At 54.0% G+C, this 18,520-nt stretch overlaps 8 protein-coding genes across 8 annotated transcripts; 5 read left to right on the top strand and 3 right to left on the bottom strand.

Annotated features, from left to right (window-relative positions):
* Positions 1-203: 203 nt before the first annotated feature.
* Positions 204-2,329, top strand: VE01_08481 (uncharacterized protein; the record flags this gene model as incomplete). Its single annotated transcript, XM_018277903.2, has 1 exon — positions 204-2,329. The coding sequence occupies exon 1, from the start codon at positions 266-268 to the stop codon at positions 2,327-2,329; it is 2,064 nt and encodes a 687-aa protein (XP_018127563.1). The 5' UTR covers positions 204-265.
* A 352-nt stretch (positions 2,330-2,681) lies between these two features.
* NUC1 (nuclease) lies at positions 2,682-4,504 on the bottom strand. Its single transcript, XM_018277902.2, has one exon. It carries the CDS (start codon positions 3,978-3,980, stop codon positions 2,949-2,951), a length of 1,032 nt encoding a protein of 343 aa, XP_018127592.1. The 5' UTR covers positions 3,981-4,504; the 3' UTR covers positions 2,682-2,948.
* A 197-nt stretch (positions 4,505-4,701) lies between these two features.
* On the top strand, positions 4,702-7,365 carry VE01_08479 (uncharacterized protein). The gene is made up of 4 exons (XM_018277901.2): positions 4,702-4,912; positions 4,996-5,446; positions 5,508-5,638; positions 5,686-7,365. The coding sequence occupies exons 2-4, from the start codon at positions 5,386-5,388 to the stop codon at positions 7,012-7,014; spliced, it is 1,521 nt and encodes a 506-aa protein (XP_018127594.1). The 5' UTR covers positions 4,702-4,912; positions 4,996-5,385; the 3' UTR covers positions 7,015-7,365.
* VE01_08478 (uncharacterized protein) lies at positions 7,366-9,050 on the bottom strand. The gene has a single exon (XM_018277900.2). It carries the CDS (start codon positions 8,650-8,652, stop codon positions 7,417-7,419), a length of 1,236 nt encoding a protein of 411 aa, XP_018127593.1. The 5' UTR covers positions 8,653-9,050; the 3' UTR covers positions 7,366-7,416.
* On the top strand, positions 8,843-10,090 carry VE01_08477 (uncharacterized protein). The gene has a single exon (XM_018277899.2). It carries the CDS (start codon positions 8,981-8,983, stop codon positions 9,968-9,970), a length of 990 nt encoding a protein of 329 aa, XP_018127614.1. The 5' UTR covers positions 8,843-8,980; the 3' UTR covers positions 9,971-10,090.
* A 137-nt stretch (positions 10,091-10,227) lies between these two features.
* CEM1 (Mitochondrial beta-keto-acyl synthase) lies at positions 10,228-11,948 on the top strand. Its single transcript, XM_018277898.2, has 2 exons — positions 10,228-10,761; positions 10,836-11,948. Exons 1-2 carry the CDS (start codon positions 10,306-10,308, stop codon positions 11,727-11,729), a joined length of 1,350 nt encoding a protein of 449 aa, XP_018127600.1. The 5' UTR covers positions 10,228-10,305; the 3' UTR covers positions 11,730-11,948.
* Positions 11,927-15,512, bottom strand: VE01_08475 (uncharacterized protein). Its single transcript, XM_018277897.2, has 7 exons — positions 14,857-15,512; positions 14,385-14,770; positions 13,220-14,332; positions 12,830-13,165; positions 12,403-12,780; positions 12,242-12,352; positions 11,927-12,192 (listed from the first exon to the last, which is right to left on the bottom strand). The coding sequence occupies exons 1-7, from the start codon at positions 15,116-15,118 to the stop codon at positions 12,136-12,138; spliced, it is 2,643 nt and encodes an 880-aa protein (XP_018127599.1). The 5' UTR covers positions 15,119-15,512; the 3' UTR covers positions 11,927-12,135.
* Positions 15,513-15,657: 145 nt separating this feature from the next.
* Positions 15,658-18,506, top strand: VE01_08474 (uncharacterized protein). The gene is made up of 2 exons (XM_018277896.2): positions 15,658-16,586; positions 16,638-18,506. Exons 1-2 carry the CDS (start codon positions 16,397-16,399, stop codon positions 18,350-18,352), a joined length of 1,905 nt encoding a protein of 634 aa, XP_018127598.2. The 5' UTR covers positions 15,658-16,396; the 3' UTR covers positions 18,353-18,506.
* Positions 18,507-18,520: the final 14 nt, after the last annotated feature.

The following is an 18,520-nucleotide window of genomic DNA, read 5'->3' as shown; positions in this document are numbered from 1 at the left end:
GTGTCCCAGTTGAGAAAGCAGCGTAATCTGCACCTTCGCGTTGTGGTAAAAAGTCGTTGAATTTAATTGTTGCGATTTATTTCGAGGAGCTGTCAGAAGCCCAAGCTCTGATCGGCGCGTCATGTTCTAGGGCCGGGCACACCTGCATGGGTTGACAGGGAAGGCTGCTGAGCCTCGGCTGATTAGATCCGTCAACCGTCCACCTCAACTCCCCCATCCATCGCAACCGGTCTTCACCAAACACAACAACAATCGATGCGCCACGATGTCTTCAGATCGCATGCTCACCACCGTCCTCGGAGCGTACCAAAAACTCCCCGACCCAGCACTCACCAGCAAGATTCTCGGCTCCACAACCTCCCTCCTCACGACACTCACGAACCCGCTTAATATCACGCTCCTGACCTCGCAACTGCTCGCCGCGCCAGCGATATGGGCGACGCATGCGCTGGACCTGCAGACGTGTCTGCGCATTATAAGCATCTATAACACCGCCGCGATCACAGTGCTGAAGCAAGCGCAGTCCAATGACTCGAATCTACTTGGCTATCCGAGGCGCGGCGGCGGGCTGGGGCCAGATGAGTGGGCGACGGCGGTGGTGAAGGGGGCGGATGATAAGTCGCCGCGGTGGAGACATGTTCTTGCGATTGCTGGAGTGTTACTGGGGATGGGGGGCCAGGGGAGGCGAGGGTTGTCGAGGGGATTGAGGATGTCGCTGGAGGGGGCGTTGATAATGGCTGCGAATCTGGCGATGGAGGATCCGAAGGAGGGGTTCTTTGTTGGGGGGGAAGCGACGCTGTTGGCGCTGAATCATACGTTTGATTTGCTGTCTGAGCAGGCGAAGAGGGAGATTAGGTTTGACCTTCTCTTACCCATTGCTGTGGGAGCGATGGTGGGACCGTCGGGGTATGAGATGGGGCAGTTTGTGGGTGCTATCGATGCCGATGTGCAGGTTACGCCAGACAATAAACTGGACTGGTCGCCGTCCTCGCGCGGATTCCTATATCTAAAGGACGTCTCCTCCAGACCCCTCGTCTCATCCATGGGCCCCTTCTCTCGACTCGTCGCATACACAGTCGAGCACCTCCAAGCCCCCAAACCCAGCATCCTCCACCTAGTCGAGCAACTCCAAAAGTTCTCCCAAGAACTCCTCCTCCAATGGCGCCACAACAAACTCTCCACCATCGACCCCAGCGACCTCTCCACCCACCTCACCCCCGCAACCTCCCAAACAACCTTCCCAGCCCTCTTCCAGCTCCTCAAATCCGCCATGTTCGCCACAGTCGTGATCCTCCGCTCCGTCCTCGGCCGCATCCTCATCGACCCCCTCCTCGCAACCGACGCCCACGCCGCCTCCCTCTCCTCCTCCTCCCTCCACACCCTCCGCTCCCTCTACTTCATCAGTTCGCGTCTCGGCACCGCCTCTTTCACCGCATACACCTTCGTCTCTTTAACTTCCATCGACATCCTAGCGCGCTACCCGCGCCACGCCACAATCTTCCTCGAATCCATCCGGCCCTCACATCCTGGGGCTATCCCCGCGCACCCACTGGATAGGAATCTAGACCTCTACTACCTCAACACCGCCGAGCACTTCCCCCTCATCCTCTCCCCCGCCTCCAACGCCGCGCTGCTACAAGCATGCACACCCTACCTCGCCAGCACCCCCTCTCCCCCCCTCCTCCCCCTCTTCGAAGCAGCACACTCCCTCACCCTCTCCGTCCTCACCGCACCCTCCAACGCCCTACTCGCCGCGTCAGCAATCCCCCCCTACGCAACCGCGCTCCTCGCTTCATTCCCCTCGAATCTGTCCGCTAGACAATTCAGACTCGCGTTTAAGAGTCTGCTGGAGGTTACTACGCCCCCGAACCCGCTGGCGGCGTCGCATCCGGATTTACCAGATACGCTACTCGAACTCCTCCGTTTCCGCGCTCTACACGCCTCGACAGCGTTATTACCGCAAGCCCCCCCCGCAGAGGCAGGGCCAGATGGTATGGCAGCCCCGGAGGTGCCGTTGACGGAGCAAGCAGCCCTCACGCTCGCGCTACTAGATGCGTTGAGTTCCCTCGCCCCTCATGCGCTGAGGGAGTGGTTACCCCTTGCTGCTGGTGCAGTGAGACAGGTGGCAGAGGAGGGGGGGATGAGGAGGGTGTGTCAGGAACGGTTTTGGGAGGCGCTGGAGGGGGGGGAGATGGATGTTGAGAGGGGGGGTGTTTGTGTGGAGTGGTGGTGTACGAGGGGGGGACGGGAGATGGTTATGGGAGGGAGGGGGAGGAGGGAGGAGGTGATGATGAGCGGTGCGTTGCAGGGGAGGGAGGGGAGGTTGTAAGTTTGGGATGGGATGGGGAGTACTGTGGGATGGGATGAGGAAGTATTCTGGAATGGGAGGGGTGGGAGAGGGTATTTATAGATGGTCACGGGATGAGAAGGGTGGTGAGTGGTGGGAGGTCACGGGTTTGGAAGCCTGGGTGGTGGGCGCAGGGTCTGCCCCCTGACCTGGTGAGATGGCAGATCGTGACGCGTTGAGTCATGCAGGAACGCAACGTGCTTGTCATGCGGCTCTGCTTGAAAGTTTCGCCACCTGAAAGAGAAGGGGGAAGAGAAAGAGATCTGAAAGAGAAGAGGAAAGTGAGAGAAAAGAAGGAACAAAAGTGTTCGGAAAAGAGATACCTGTAAATTTTAACTTTGAAAGCGCTGTATTGGTATATAAGGGTTATTTCTAATCTAGAGTGTACATGATAATAAGAGACTAAGAAAATATGCTTCTGAAAGCGTAGGTTCTAGCAAGTGTGTATAATGCAAACGACGCCCTTCCCTGTGTACTATGCGCAAAAGACCTCCCCACCAACAAACTGGGAAATCACCCAGCTGTCTGTCTTCCTGTCTGAACAACGCCGCGCCATGCAAACCATCCTCTCGACGGCTCTTGTATCCATAATATCATCCAATTAAATCCTCGGCGACCCAGGCGCAGAAACCTGTTTCCTCTCCTCCTTCACAAACGCCTGCTGCCTCTGCGCATACTCCTTAATAACCAACGAGCACGCCGTATCAACACAAAGTCTCTTCCTCCTCTGCACCGGCAACTTGGTCGCAAATTCCAGTCCACTCGCTCTCTCCACCGCTTCCACGGGGACTTCGAATTCAGATAGGGGCTTATCGTTAGGGATCCTCGCGTTCGGGAGAACGAAGGCACCCACGGCTACTTGTCCGCCGACTTTTCCGTCTTCAGCGAAGATGACTTTGTAGAAATGCGTGGGAACAGCGATGTTAGGTGGATTCCCGATGACCTCATACGAGACGCGCCATTTCCCATCCGCATCGCGTTTCGGGAGGTAAAGCGGCCCCGTAACGACACGGACAGACGGGTAGCGGGTAGTCAGACGGCGGCAGAAATCCTCAAAATGCGCCCAGTAATCTCTATTAAATCCCTCGCCGACCTGCGGACACATGTTCGTCAGGTAGAAAGTATCATTCATCGCCTCCTGCGACCACTTCGCATCCGCTGCCGGCACCTGGTGACCCCGATCATAGCCGGAGCGGAAGTAATCCTTCAGCTTCCCGCGGAACTTCTCGGGCACGTCGGGATCCTCCAGGAAGACGGAGCCTTTGCGGTCGCCTTCGCGGCTCGCGAGCGAGGCGGGGGTGATGTGCTCAGCTACCCAGAATGGATTCTTGGTGCGGCGGTCGAAGGAGGAGATCAGGGAGTTGCGGGTTGCGAGGTCGGCGACGGGGCCGGGGAAACCGTATTGGAAGAGCCCGGCTGGGTCGACTGGGGCGGTGATGGCGAGGGCGCCGGGGAAGGGGACGGGTGCTGGGAGGGTCGCGGATGCGGTGGGAGAGGGAGGTGTTGAGAGTGTTGGTGGGGTTGGTTTGGTTTTCTTGGTGGTGGGGCTTGCGAGGGACATGCTCGCTGCTGTGACGGCGGCTCCGGTGGCAGCGCTGACGGCAGCTATGATTGCGAATGTAGTTTTTGACATCTTGAAAGAGGGCGAGGCGCCGGGTCTGGGAGGTGCTGGATATATATATGGGAGTCAAGAGTGAAGAGGCAGAGGCAGTCACGGAGCCCCGGATAGTCAGTCAGGTAGACAGATTTGTCGTCGTATCGTGTTGGTGCCGTTCGAGGGTTGTTGGCGCACACAGGCACGCGCTGATCTTCTGGCTGGCTACTCTTATGTGTTGGTCGTTGAGGAGCAGGCTGGTGTCGCGGGTGATCAAATGCAGGGTCAGGCTTAGGGGTTTAGTGCAGGGGAGGTAGACGCGCGTGAACTTTTTTTTTTGGTGGAGAGCGCGAGGGGAGGAACCGGGTAGCGTGTAGCGTGGGGTGGAACGTGTTGTAGGCGTGTTATGGTGAGGCTAGAGGGGGAAAGGCCGTGCTGGTGACCGTACGGTTAGGGAAATGGTAAGGAGACGGTCGGGCGATCCCGCGTGGTCGAGTAGGTCTCTAACTCACGTGATCCCCAACCCATCCAGGTGTCGGCTAGTCGGTCGGGGTAGACCGGGGTCTTTTGTGTGTGTTACTATAGTAAATGCTAGTAAATGCTAGTAAATGCTACCTCAAGTACGCGAAGTTGGTAGTAAACCGCTACCTTGAGGGATCAACGCCTTCCTCTTTTAGGCTAGCTACATTCCACATCCCACTAACCTCCTCTAACCTTCTTTGACGACCACTAACTCATCTCTAACCAACCACTAAAAAACCACTAAAAAACTATCCAAGTAACGTGATGACGTTCAACAAGATTGGCATTCGTTCACACTAGTTACCCTGAGTAGAGCCTACCAAGGCGGACAGGCGGGCAGAGACCAATCTAGAAAACTTACTTGCTCACCCAATTCTTGCTTACACAGCATCTTTGTGTCTGTGTTTTTTCATTGTCATTGTTTTCATTGTATACATTCTGTATCCAGTGTATGTGCCTACCCTCATCCTGTGCTCCCTGTCTCACTCTCATCACTTGGCTGCAGGCCCGAATATATGCTCATATGCCCCAGGTCGGCCCTGTGCTGTACGAGTAATCATAAGACAAAGACACACACCCTGACACCTTGAGGGGTAGCGTGGGGGGGAACGGCATATTTGTCTATTTGTAAGGCGGCCTTTCAGTCTTCCATCGTCACACCCACCGAAGGGAGTCTGCGTCTCGGCGGCTTTGTTGTTTTGCGACACCGATAGAGAAGTATATAAATTCTTCTATTACGCTTCGAAGACGAGATATCAGAACCCGCCACCGTCAGAAAGTATATACGGGCGCAGACATCCACCATCTCTCAGAACTACCCTCAGCATCCGTTGAAATCGTGGAAAATACGCTCAACACGGCTTGATACGCGTTTCGAGTTCGCAGTTGAAGCATTGCGCTTCTGGGGAGTGGAGGCGGCAAGATGCGGACCCCACTGGACAACGATGTCCGGGGATGGATTATGACCATTGCCAGCGGCATAGGTATGTAAAGCTCGTCCTTTCTTCCGGCAAACATAGTATAGATAGCTAACAATCCACCCAGCCTGCGTTGTCGGCTCAAGTATCATCTGCATTGACCTTCTTCTGCGCCGCGTACCCAGATGGAAGGACTTCAGCATACAGGACAGCAGTCTCTTTCTCGCATGCTCAATGAGTCTGAGCTTTGGCGTCATGGTAATAACTCCCCGCTTCGACGCTCTAGACCGTGCTAACGACATTAGATCTTCTCCGCGCTATACAGCATGCTGCCATCCTCAAAAAAGTACCTAGAAAAAGCCGAGATGTCCCCAGCAAAGGCGTCCTGGTTGCTCCTCGTTTTCTTCATCCTCGGATTCATCGGCATCCAAATCATCTCGCGGTTCCTCCACCACTACATCCCTTCCCAAGTCGTCGACTGCGATCACCGCCACGACGAAACCATAAAACATCGTGGCCACCAGCATGCTCGAAAGCATACGCACGCGCACCCCCAACCCCACGTCCCCCATCCCCGCAGTCGTCGGCACTCCCACGGCCCGCCACGATCCCCGACCCTCGGCGTGGCCAAGGACACCGAATCAACCCCCCTCCTAAACGGGGATTCCGTCCGCGCGAGACCCGGCCACCCTTTCCCGACGGACGGCGGCCCCTCTCTCACGCCCTCCCAACCCCCATCCGACCAACATACTCTCACTGAGTCCTCGCGGCGCCCGTCTATGGTACAGGTCCAGAACCGCGTCATGTCTTTCGTGCGCGATAACAAGGCGAACTGCGATGAACTGGGGCCATGCTTCGGGTACTCCGAACCATGCGGTCAGGAATGCTTCAAGCAATTCCTAGCTATGAGGAGTCATTCGCACTCTCGCCCCCCAACCCTGCGACGCGTGCGCTCCCTCCGCCGACACGAGGGAGAGGACATCGAGTCTCAAACCACCGAACTCCACCACGTCTCCAGCAGCTGCGGTTCCGTGCACGATCACGACCATGACCTCGACGGCGCGTGCCTCACCGACTCCACCTGTTCCGACGACGAAGCGGAACAAGAAGCCGCGCACCACCACCACGTTCCCGAAAACGCATTCCTGAATATCGGTCTCCAAACCAGTATCGCGATCGCCCTCCACAAGCTTCCCGAAGGCTTCATCACCTACGCCACGAACCACGCATCCCCCGCCCTGGGATTCTCAGTCTTCATGGCCCTCTTCACCCACAACATCACCGAAGGCTTCGCCATGGCCCTACCCCTCTACCTCGCCCTCGGCTCCCGCACAAAAGCAATGTGCTGGAGTTCCATCCTCGGCGGCGTGAGTCAACCCCTAGGCGCCGGGATCGCAGCATTGTGGTTTAAACTCGCCAAGCACGAGGATCGCGGTCATGAGGGTGGGGTGGGGGGTCCGGGGTTCGCGGTGTATGGATGCATGTTTGCGGTTACGGCGGGGATTATGACGAGTGTGGCGTTGCAGCTTTTTGTGGAGGGGTTGGGGATGTGTCATAGGAAGGAGTTGTGTATTGGGTGTGCGTTTTTGGGGATGAGTGTTTTGGCGATGAGTAATGCTTTGACGGCGCAGTAGGGCGCGAGGGGGCGAAGGAGTCGGGGATGGTTAAGGTGGTTAAAGGAGTTGGGGATAAGGGGATTGGAGGGAGAGGGGGAGAAGAATGAAGCATTGCATGCATGTGTTACGAAAAGTCGGATGATGGCGTGGGCGTACAGGATAACGTTTGTTTTGCGGATGTTTCAGCGGTAGGTAGTATTACCATAGCGAATAGTTTTAACGACATGAGCCGCTTGTTGTGTGTAACTTTGCTGGAATGTGGTGACACCGAGGATAGGAGATGCATGTTTTTTTGGTCAACTTGTAAGTTTTCAGTGCTTGAGAGAGTAATCCATATGGGCCAAATGGTAGTGTTATGTTTTGTAGCGGTCTGATATATTGCATGCTTATTCTTATAACCAAATAATTTACATATTCCCCTCACTTCCCCTCAGCCTCCCTCCTCTTCGCCTCCTCCGCCTCCTTCTTCCTCAACAAATACCTCTCCTTAGCACCCATAATCTCCCCCTCCGTCTTCCGACTCTTACTAGCCCTCTCCACCTTCTCCCTCTCCTCCTCCTCCTCCTCCCTCGCCCTCTTCGTCGCCTCCTCCAACTGCGCCTCCATCATCCTCGTCTGCCTCTCCCTCATAGCCTGCTTCCCTCCTCCCGTGCCCACAAACGCCGCGCCGCGCCTATCAGCCATCGCGTCGCGGTTGTGCCGGGGCGCGGGAGCGGCGGGCTTGGCTTTGGGGATTATGTTGAGGCCGCCTTTGAGGAGTTGGCGTTTATCCACGACTTGGCCTTCGTCGTTGACGGCGATGGCGCCGGATTTCTTCTCGTTTATCTCCTTCGCAATCTGTGCCTCCGATTTCTCCCCCCCTTCTTCCTCTTCCACCTTCGCTTCCGGGCCAGCCTTCCCGCGCTCCTCGGCAGCCTTCACAATCTCGGCATGTCTCTTCTCATCTTTCTCCAGCAGATCCTTATAAAACCCCGTAAACCCAGTGTTTTTGTTTTCCTTAGCTTCCCTCTCTTCCCGTTCTTTCTCCTCGGCTTCAGCGATCCGATTAGCAGCCTGCTGCTTCTTATACGCCTCCGTCACGAACTTCTCCTTATCCGCGTACTCCTCCCCCTCCGCCTCTCTCTCCTTCGCCAGCTTTCGCTCCTCCGCTATCGTAGCATCGCGCTTGCGCACCGCGGCGGCGGCGAGGAGGGAGGTCATGTATTTGGGCTTTCGCTCCTTGTCGGCTTCCGTCACCTGCTTGACGGGCTTGAGAGAGTCGTAGACGGCATCGTAGTCATAGATGCTTGAGTCTATGGATTCGGCGGTAGCGGCGTGTTTGGAGGAGCTGAAGGAGGTGGAGAGGTCGCCGTAGAGGGATTGGGGAGTGTTGGACTTTGGTTTGGCGCCGGTGGGGGGTTTGGAGAAGGGATTCGGTTTGCTGGAGGGTTTAGATAAGGGTTTGGAGGGCTTGCTTGTGGAGGGTTTGCTGGAGGGGAGGTCGAGGCCGCCGAATTCGCCGATTTCTTCGGCGGCGCCGCCTTTGCTGGTGTCGTCGTCGCCGGAGTCGCCATCAGAGTCGAAGATGGGTTTCCTCTTCCCGGGTGGGGGGCGGAAACCTATCGGCTTCGCCTTCTTTGTGATGTTTAGGCCGTAGGAAAGGCCATTGCCACTCATTGTGAAAGTAAATTGAAGGCACTGTTGTTACAGGTCCCTCGGTGGTAGAATTGTAGGTGGATAATGTCTTGTCGCATTCAGTCCTCTGGGATGGCTGGACATTAAGTTGGCGATTACGCTAGTGTTATCGATAAGAAACGGGGATCTAGGATGGCGAAACACCGACAACCCCTCCCTTGCGTTGACTCCACAACAGCTACCCAAGTCACAGCTTCACTCGCAATTCAGCAGCCCTACTGAATCATTATCGGCAGTCCTTGCGATGATGTGCAGTACGAGCACCAACTAAACAATCACGGGCGAGCTGCAAGCCAGCCGCGACACAAGCATGGAGCCTATGGATGTCGACGACGGCGACAGGCGGGGTAGGTCTGAGACTCGCGATGGTGCCGAGGAGAAGGGCAAGGAGAATGAAGACGAGCTGGGCAAGACGCAGCGGTCGAGATTTAGATTCAAATCCGCGAAGAGGAAACCGGATCATCGCGGCCATGATAGAGATAGACACAGACATCTCCAGAGTACCCATCGCTCAAAGCGTCAGCGATCCGAGCCTCCGGACGAGCCGAGCCTGCGCGATGAGTCGCAACTCCCCAATACCTCGTCTGGGGAATACCTTGATCCCGATGCGCTGTTCCGCGAGAGTCTTTTCGATGCCATGGCCGATGATGAGGGGGCGCAGTTCTGGGAGGGGGTGTATGGACAGCCGATTCCGAAGATCGATCCGGTGAAGATGGATGTTGAGACGGGGAAGCTGGAGGCGATGACGGATGATGAGTATGCGGCTCATATACGTGCGGAGATGTACAAGAAGACGCATCAGCATTTGATTGAGGAGAAGGAGAGGAGGGATAAGGCTAAGAAGGAGCAGGCGAAGAGGGACCAGGCTAGGGCGGCGGAGGAGGCGTTCCAGAGGCAGGTCGAGGAGAGTTTGGCGAGGGGGAAGGAGAGGAAGGATAAGGCTGGGTGGACGCAGAAGTGGAGTCAGAAATGGACTGCGTATCAGGAGTTATGGGAGGCGTTTCGGGCGAGTACCAGCGGCGATTCGGAGATTCCGTGGCCGGTTTGGAGTGGGAAGGTGGAGGATTTGGGGAAGGATGAGGTGGAATCGTTTTTCTTGAATGGGCCCACGGCGGGGAAACCGGACCAGGCGGATTTAGTGAAGACGCTAAAGTTGGAGAGAGTTAGATGGCATCCGGATAAGATTCAGCAAAAACTGGGTGGACATGGCGTCGATGAGGCAAAGATGCAGGGAGTCACGCAGGTCTTTCAGATCGTGGACAGGATGTGGAATGAAATGAAAAGCAGCGGCGATAGATAGAACGCGGGGCGTTTGCTCACGCACATGGCGACGGAGTTTTTAACGAAAATGGGGTGGAAATTTCGTAGTCACGATTCACGACTGGGTATATCTTTGAGCATAACTATGATAGTAGAGCGGTATGCTCATGAATTATATCTTTCATTTACCATACCCTGATTATTGTGACGGTTTCCACCCATTGCCGGTGGCGGCTAGTGCCGAGCCTTGCATCTCAGCCTCGCCTCCAATTTATGTCATCCACGAAAACCCCAAAGTGATATCAACCACCGCGCTGTGTAGGCTTCCGCTCGCAGAACGAGTGAGCCTCAGTGCAAGAATTCGATGATCATCCGATGCGCCGCGTTGTAATCACCGGCCTTGGCGCCGTAACGCCACTCGGCGCTTCCATATCGCGGACATGGCGAGGAATAATTGCTGGGAAGAGCGGACTTGTTGCCACGCCCGACTCTGAGGAATACAAGGCTATCCCGAGCAGGGTCGCGGGGCTTGTGCCCACGGAGTCCAGACAGAGTTTCACAGAGCCTGTGCCGAAAGATGAGACCTCCGAGGGTAAAGCGCCTTTGAAAGACCTGCTCTGGAACGCGGACGAATGGGTCTCTGGAGCGGACCAGCGGCGGATGGCGAAGTACACTCAGTACGCCATCGCGGCTTCGGATATGGCCCTCGCTGATGCAGGGTGGAATCCTAAGCCTGGGAGTATTGGAGCTCAGGATACGGGTGTCTGTCTAGGGAGTGGGATTGGTAACTTCGAAGAGATATACGACACTTCCATCACCTACCACAAAGGGGTCAGTTCAACCTCTCCTCCTCTTACCCTCTTCATATTCATACAGCAGCATCAAAACTAACCCACACTCCCCAGGGCTACAAAAAAGTATCTCCCCTCTTCGTCCCCAAACTCCTCATCAACCTCGCCGCCGGCCACATCTCCATGCGCCACTCCTTCCTCGGCCCCAACCACTCCGTCTCCACCGCCTGCACCACAGGCGCGCACTCCATCGGCGACGCCGCGCGCTTCATCGCCTTCGGCGACGCCACCGTCATGGTAGCCGGCGGTTCCGAATCCTGCATCCACCCCCTCGCCCTCGCGGGCTTCGCGCGCTCCCGCTCCCTCTCCAGCACCTACAACTCCACTCCCTCCACCGCAAGCCGACCCTTCGACAGCGGACGCGACGGCTTCGTGATGGGTGAGGGCGCGGGCGTGATGGTGTTGGAGGAACTCGAACATGCGAGGGCGAGGGGCGCGCAGATATATGCTGAGGTCTTGGGATATGGGTCGAGTGCTGATGCGTACCATATGACTGCGCCGAGGGAGGATGGGGCGGGAGCTCTGCTGGCGATGAGGCGCGCGCTGAGGGCGGCGGGGGTGAGGCCGAGGGAGGTGGGGTATGTGAATGCGCATGCGACGTCGACGGTGATTGGGGATGCTGCGGAGGCGGCGGCGATTGGGACGTTGATGCTTGGGGAGGAGGGTGTGGAGAAGGAGGGGGATGTGACGGTGAGTAGTACGAAGGGGGCTATAGGGCATCTTTTGGGTGCTGCGGGGGCGGTGGAGGCGATATTTGCGGTGCTGGCTATTAAGGAGGGAGTTGTGCCGCCGACGCTGAATTTGCATCGGCCAGATCCGGATAGGGGGTTTAATTATGTTCCGCTCCATGCGCAGGATAGGTCGGTTGATGTTGCGATCTCGAACTCGTTTGGGTTTGGCGGCACGAATGCAACTTTGGTGTTTGCTAGGGAGGGGTACAGGACATGATGTATTCGCGGCCAGCCCCTAACCTGGTCTGGAGTGGTGGATCGATGGGAATAGCTTCGTGGACGAGCGCCATGTGGCTGTGTACTTTTGAAAGGCGTGTGGTTTGGGGACATGTATAATAACAGTGTTTGACTATACGTTTGTGTCATTAATTTGAAATATGAAAAATATATAATATTTAGAGGAACAAAATAATACCCAAACAGCGGGTTATTGAGGCATCTATTATATCTTGAAGAATATTATTTCAACATGCACATAAGCAGAAGCAAAAATACCAGCTGACATCTCGTGGCGCACCAATGCGCAATTTATAATATTATATACCCCAATTACGCCCTATGATATGCGGATGAAGCAGGCCCAATGCGATGCAACAATAAACCGAGAGCAGCATGGCACATGTTCAGTGGCCACTCTCTTCTAATTCTCTGACGTACTTTACAAACACCTTGCGGTGTAGCTGAGATAGTTAGCTAACTGGTGGATACCAAGCAAACAAGGTGGCTTACCATTCCTGCGTAACGACCATCACGTAAAACGCAAATATATCGAAGTCCAAGCTTGACAAAACACTCATATACCAAATCCATCTCGGAACGAATGTCGAGTGCCACAGGAGCCTTTTAAAGTCAGCATTGGAACAAGGGCCGCTAATATTCGGGGTGCCTACCGGATCAATATATGAAGTGAAATCTGTCGGATCAGCTGTTTCATCGTCGTCGTCATCGAAAGATTTCACAGCTACCATCAGACATAAGTCATTCTCTTCGTCTGGTAGGCTGTCCAGGGCGAATTCGAGATCCGGCGCTGGGATCAGCCCAACTAGAACGTCTTGCCTAAGAATCGGAAGCCCTCCATCAAGCTCTCCAGCCTCATGAAGTATCCGTATTTTATCTCGTAAGGACTTGGCGGACACAAGAGGCGATGAGGAGATGTCAATAACCCTCTCCCTTCGCACACGAGGGGTGATGTCAGCGAGATCAGATGTGAAGACAGGCTTTGTCTTGTTATTAAGAAACGGATATGAATTCATATTTGTGAGGAGGTCCTGATGTTATGAGCAGATGTATCTTCAAAAGACTGGGGTTAAAGCTTACATAGATGCTCAGGCGCTCGATCGCATCGGCGGTCCACTTGGCAACAAGAATCGACAGTGAGAATGGTAGAACATAATCAAGGCTGCCAGTGAGCTCGAAAAGAATGACGGCAAGCGTAACGGAAAGGCGAGTAACGCCACACATAGTGGCACCGGCCCCTATCAACGCGTATACACCTGGTGTGATACACGAGGTGCCGTTTGGATGAGATGCGCACTGTTCGAAAATCGCAGCATGCGGAAACTGAAGCACTAGTCGCTGCACAAAGTGCCCAGCTATCCTTCCAAGGAGGCCGCCTACAACCATGCTAGGAACATAGATACCAGCGGGAACTTTCTGTTTAACTTGTTAGCGTACCCCTCAAACTCGTCTGGGAGGCGGAGGCCGTACAATGCCGAATGTAATAATCGTTAGAAAGCTCTTGATGACGAAGGCTATTGATAGTTGCTTCAAAATGGAGTCGATATCTCCTATGCTTTCCGGGCACAGACCCATTGAATCCAAGTCGTCTGGGCTGCATGGACTGGCAAGGTTAAACAATAACTTCGCCACAGGAGTCTTTGTAAAAATATTCCAATAGCTTATCATTCCGGTTACAAGAGCCACGAGGACCACCTCTAGCAGCGGATAGTCTTTGACCAGAGTTATCTTGCGGAAGGAGCGCGCCCAGATATATGACGCTTTGATGAACAGAGCACCTGCGGCGCCACCAACCACCGCAACTGCTAGAAAGGGTATCATTTCGAACAACTCCCAATCTGTCAGATATCTCACCTCGAATATGACAATCTTGCCAGTTCCATAGGGATTCAAAAACTTCAGAGACAACGCCGCCGTAATACAGCAGAAGAAAGTCCTGAACAACGTTTTCGCCGGGAAGAAATACGAAGCTTCCTCTAGACTGAACAGCACGCCACCAATTGGCGCTCCGAATGCAACGGCAACACCAGAAGCCGCAGCCGCAGACAGGATCTCTCGCCTTTTCCCATCGTTGTAATCATACTTGTTAAACAAGCGGCAAGAAATGTTCCCTATGCATGCAGCTATATGAACGAATGGCCCCTCTTTTCCCAGGCTCAGCCCGGATGCCACACTGAGAATAAGAGCGCATGTCTTGGTTATGAGAGTTTTAAGACCAAGGAAACCATGCAGAACGAAGCCGCTGAGAATCACCTTGACCTCTGCAACACCACTTCCAGCGGCTGGATAATAGATCATAGAAGACGAGTTGTATTCAGCAGCCTTGGTTTGTTTTGGGCTTCCACCCTCCTCATTTTCTCTTTGAGGAACTGCAGCCAGATTTTCGTCAAATGTTGAGATTCGGTAGGTTGAAGGCACAACTGTCTTCGTTGAAAGAGTAACGAGACATGATAAGGACGCTAAGACGATCATCAGAAGAACATAAATGACGAACTCGGTCAATTCCCCATTGACCCCGGGTACTTCTATGACTTCGGACCAAGTTCGCCAGGCAGCACATCGGTCCCCATCAGGGCAGCATTTCTTGAAGAGTGTTAGTACCGATATGACAGCAATTACTCCTCCCCGAACTTACCTTCTCACTTAGGTACCATCCGTCCGAACAGTATCCCTCCTTGAAGTCAAAGGTAGGGGCCTCGGAAATATCAACAATATATGCTACTAGAGCAGTTGTACACCCGACCAAGGCGCTCAGAATCCAGCCCTGCGAGCCGTCAAGGAATGCCCATACCCGTCCTGCAAAATCTCTCCTTGCACGGAGTGCCTTGACCCGGTATGCGTCTGCGATATTGTCGTGGACCCAATCGGTAGATGTAAACTGATCGTACCAGACTCGGTCATCTAGGGTTACTGAGCTTCTGAGATCGTTGTCAAAGGCTTTGGAGGTACTTCGGTCGGTATTGAGTGCCTGGGAAAGGCGTTGGCCCCAAGAGTTGCTTCGACTATGGTGACGGAGGCTGCCTGTGAAACCCCGTTAGCTGCGCTGAACCACGAAGAGTGCTCGGATCACTCGAAGAAATAAAGGGGCAGATGGGACGTTAACGTACCTGTTCCACTGTGGTGTCTCGAAAGGCGCGGCTTTGGAGTAGAACCCCCATCTGCTATACGCATGTGACTCGTGCTCATTGCCCCTCTGAGGAGCGGTGTGTGTTCGTCATCTCTCTGTTCTGCGTCGCTTCTAGCAGCGGCAAGATCACTGCTAGAAGGCAATAGTAGAGACCTATAGCGTTTTGTAGTCGGAAAGTGCCTCACACTTGTCGGTGACGGAGGCGTCGATGTGTCGACCGGGCTTGGATCGTCGCCCTTCATGTTTCGGGAAATCAAGGCTCCCTCGAGGAGAGACGGCCTAGTAAACGCGAGATAGAAGTCGTGGAAGAAGCTCAAGCATGATCAGGAGGTGCTTTCATCGATAGTTCTGGTAAATGGCGGTATGGCGAACACTTCACTGCATGCCAGCCAGTCCAGCGGGGAAGAAAGTCTCCTGGAAAGTGATCGGTAGCCTTGTGATGGAGCTATACAAATGAGCTAGCCATACGCCTGTGCGGGACGGGGCGTTGCTGACGGCTTGCGGAGTCGATGTCAAATATGTTCCGCGTGTGTCCTTGACCACGAGTATGGAGAGTTCTGTAGCTACAATAAAGCTTCGTGGCTATAATATCGGGGTATATAATAGTGATAGAGCTATGAAGGAGGAAAGCACCTGTTGTGTGAGATAACCATGGAAAGTAAGCTGTCTTACCTTGGTCGTACCCATGTGCATCTGGCTCTGAGACCGTTTATAGTGCTACCACTGTGGCTGACCGTTATTTACCGATAACATTTGACATTAGACAAGATAAGGGGAGAGACCATTGATGGTACTACATACAACCACATCCACAGCATCTACCCCCATACAAGACTGTTTTGGAGAACAAGAGACTCAAACTCCCACTCGCACATCTACACCTTTAGAGTTTCACACCCCATAGACTCTAGTCGTACGAATCCTATATTTCATCTTCCTTCTTCCAGATCAACACACTCCAAGTCTCAGTTCAGTAGAACCTCGAATACAACTTCATTCACTCACCCTATCGCAATATATACCAGCCACCACGACCTCTACATTTCCGCGACTCTGTTTCCTACCCCAATCCAATCCCGACGACTTCAGACAAACTCTCCACTGCCTGGTACAGCTTGAGCTCTAGATCAACCTTCCTTTCCACCTCCGCGTGCACGAACTTCTGGCGTTGGCCGCCTGTTATACACTCGAAGTATCGAAGTAGAGAGTGACCATCGAACAACTACAGACCACATCGACCAACCTTCATCGTTCATATTGTGACTTGCGCGCGAACTGGCGCCACTGGACACACTTGCCTTGCTGATCGACGAATAATTTAATATCACCGAACCTGCAGGCCGCCGGTGGCGATCGGTTATATCCTACCCATGAGCTGGGGCGAAAGAAAGGGAGCACAAGAGACCGCCGGGCCTGGGTCAGAGTGACTGGGTCTTTAAGGTCCATGGTAGACCATTCATGCTTAGAACTGGAAGTTGTACGAAATACACTGCTCTTGCGTTAAATATTACGCTATAGGAATGGACGGGCATTTCTCGCCGACAAAGGAAAGCCTATACCATTTGGAAATGGATGTAAAGCATGTTCATGCGGTTCAGATCAACCACGCAGATCGCATACTCCGACTCGAGAGAAGACAGGCAGATGATGCGGCGCTCAAGTCTGTCTGGAACCCTCCATTTCCAGGTGTACTAGGCACTCCCCAGCAAGGTAGATATCACAGCCCTATATCCCACTTCCATACTGATCCGAAACTATCAGGTCCGGTACATTCATCTCAGTCTCAGGTTTTTGATGACTTCGATGACGAACATGGGCAATCATTGCTGGGAAGCCTGCGTCTGGATGCGGAAGAAGAGCCAGTGCGGCGCGGCGCATCACGGGCGAACAGCGTACGTTTTGATGTCAGTGCCACCCAAGGATCAAGCTGGGCTCAATCATCTCGCACATCAGGCGACTTCGGCCCTACTCGCCCAAATAGTGGCTTTGGTAGTCATCCTATGGAGAGGACACTCTCGCATAAGTCGGATGGAAGACATAGCTCCGCAGGCCATTCCGTTCGTTCCATGTACTCGGCGCCATCAGGCCGTACTAGCAGCCTCGGTCTTGATACTAACTTTGTGATTGGAGGCCAAGATGACCCATCGCCTTTAGAGATCCCAGAGCCGCCTCCAGGTCTCTTCATACTGGGCAACGTCCCTTGCATTATACGATGCTGGCTGAACGAAACTTTCTCTCATGACACCTTACTCTATGCCGATGTATGCACCGGTTCTCATAAATCAACATTGGAGTATACCCTCGTTAAAAAGCTTGGTTATGTGGACCGCATCCAACAAAACTCCAAAGGACTCCCTATCATCACCCTACCCGTTTACCTTCCCGAGGCTGTTATAACACAGTCTTCATCTCGAGCCAATAGCCCTGCTCCACAACTGCCTGCGTTGACAGTCAACTTTGAGGTTACCGGCATTCACCAGCGTTCCACATCACGGCGACCAAAAGCCATACACATTTTCATTGGGAGTGATACCTTGAGGGCACATAGTGCTGACCTTCTCCTCTCCCAGAATACCATGACACTCTACGGAGATAGCCGTGAGAAACTCTCAGTACCATTTGTACGACCAGAGGATGACAATGTCTTCAAAAACATCTGCACTATGAACAATCCGCCCGAGGCCGTCGAGCTTAAGGGAGCCGCTCTTCCGTTCACCCCTGCTGGTAAACCAAGCAAACCTGCACTCTCATCTGGGCGCGATGAGAACGAAGGAGGGAATGAAGCACCGAGCGAGACTTTGCAGTCTGGTGATCCAAATGTGATACCATTGTCCCCGAGACCCCCGCGCCATGAGTATGAGGACGGAAAACACGTATCGGATCTGCGAAATGGGTTTCATCCAAGCCTAGAACCTGCGTCCGCTGACAATAACCCTGAGACGGCCGAATCTAAGCCGACTGCAGGTGGCACCCATGCCGAAGGCCTAACTAACAGCAAGCAAGATGCCAAGTTAGCAACGAACAAGGAAAGTGAAACCCGAGAAGACGTTGGGGCTAAATGGGGCTCCTGGCGAAATGGTGGGCTACCAAAGAGTGATGGCGAGCTGCAAAAAGAGACTGTATCCGCAAGTGGCTACAACAAACCCGGCCGCGGCAACAGAAGCATGAAGGTGCTGAAGCCATCAAAGGGGCTTCAGAACGGCCGTTCTACTTCTGGAGCACGTCATGTCTATGAGCCCCCGCCGAGCAGTCCGTTGGAAGACGATCCGTCCAGACGCAAGAGCCAGGCTAGTCTTACCGATAGCAATGCGTCCTCGCGCTGGGAATCTAAAAAAACGGCAGCTGAGGAAAAGGCCCACAAGGAGGCGTGGCCTGTTACCGGTGCTCGTCGGCCCTCAAACCCGATCGGTGGTGCTTCAGCGTTTGGCTGGATGAAGGCTTCAAATACGAAGGCAGATCTTACGACGACTGAGTAGGTAGATCTGGGTGATTTGATACCGATATATCTAGCAATACCCGGAGGGCTGGATGTAAGGGGATAATCTTACGATGCCCTAGTAGATGAATCAGAATACTATTAATGCCATGACATCTTACTACTGAACTTCCTTGAGAGTCGTGAGCCTTTTGTCTACACTGCCAAC

Source organism: Pseudogymnoascus verrucosus, assembly GCF_001662655.1.
Source record: "Pseudogymnoascus verrucosus strain UAMH 10579 unplaced genomic scaffold scaffold_44, whole genome shotgun sequence".
Lineage (NCBI taxonomy): Eukaryota > Fungi > Ascomycota > Leotiomycetes > Thelebolales > Thelebolaceae > Pseudogymnoascus > Pseudogymnoascus verrucosus.
This window is presented reverse-complemented; position numbering and strand designations above follow the sequence as displayed.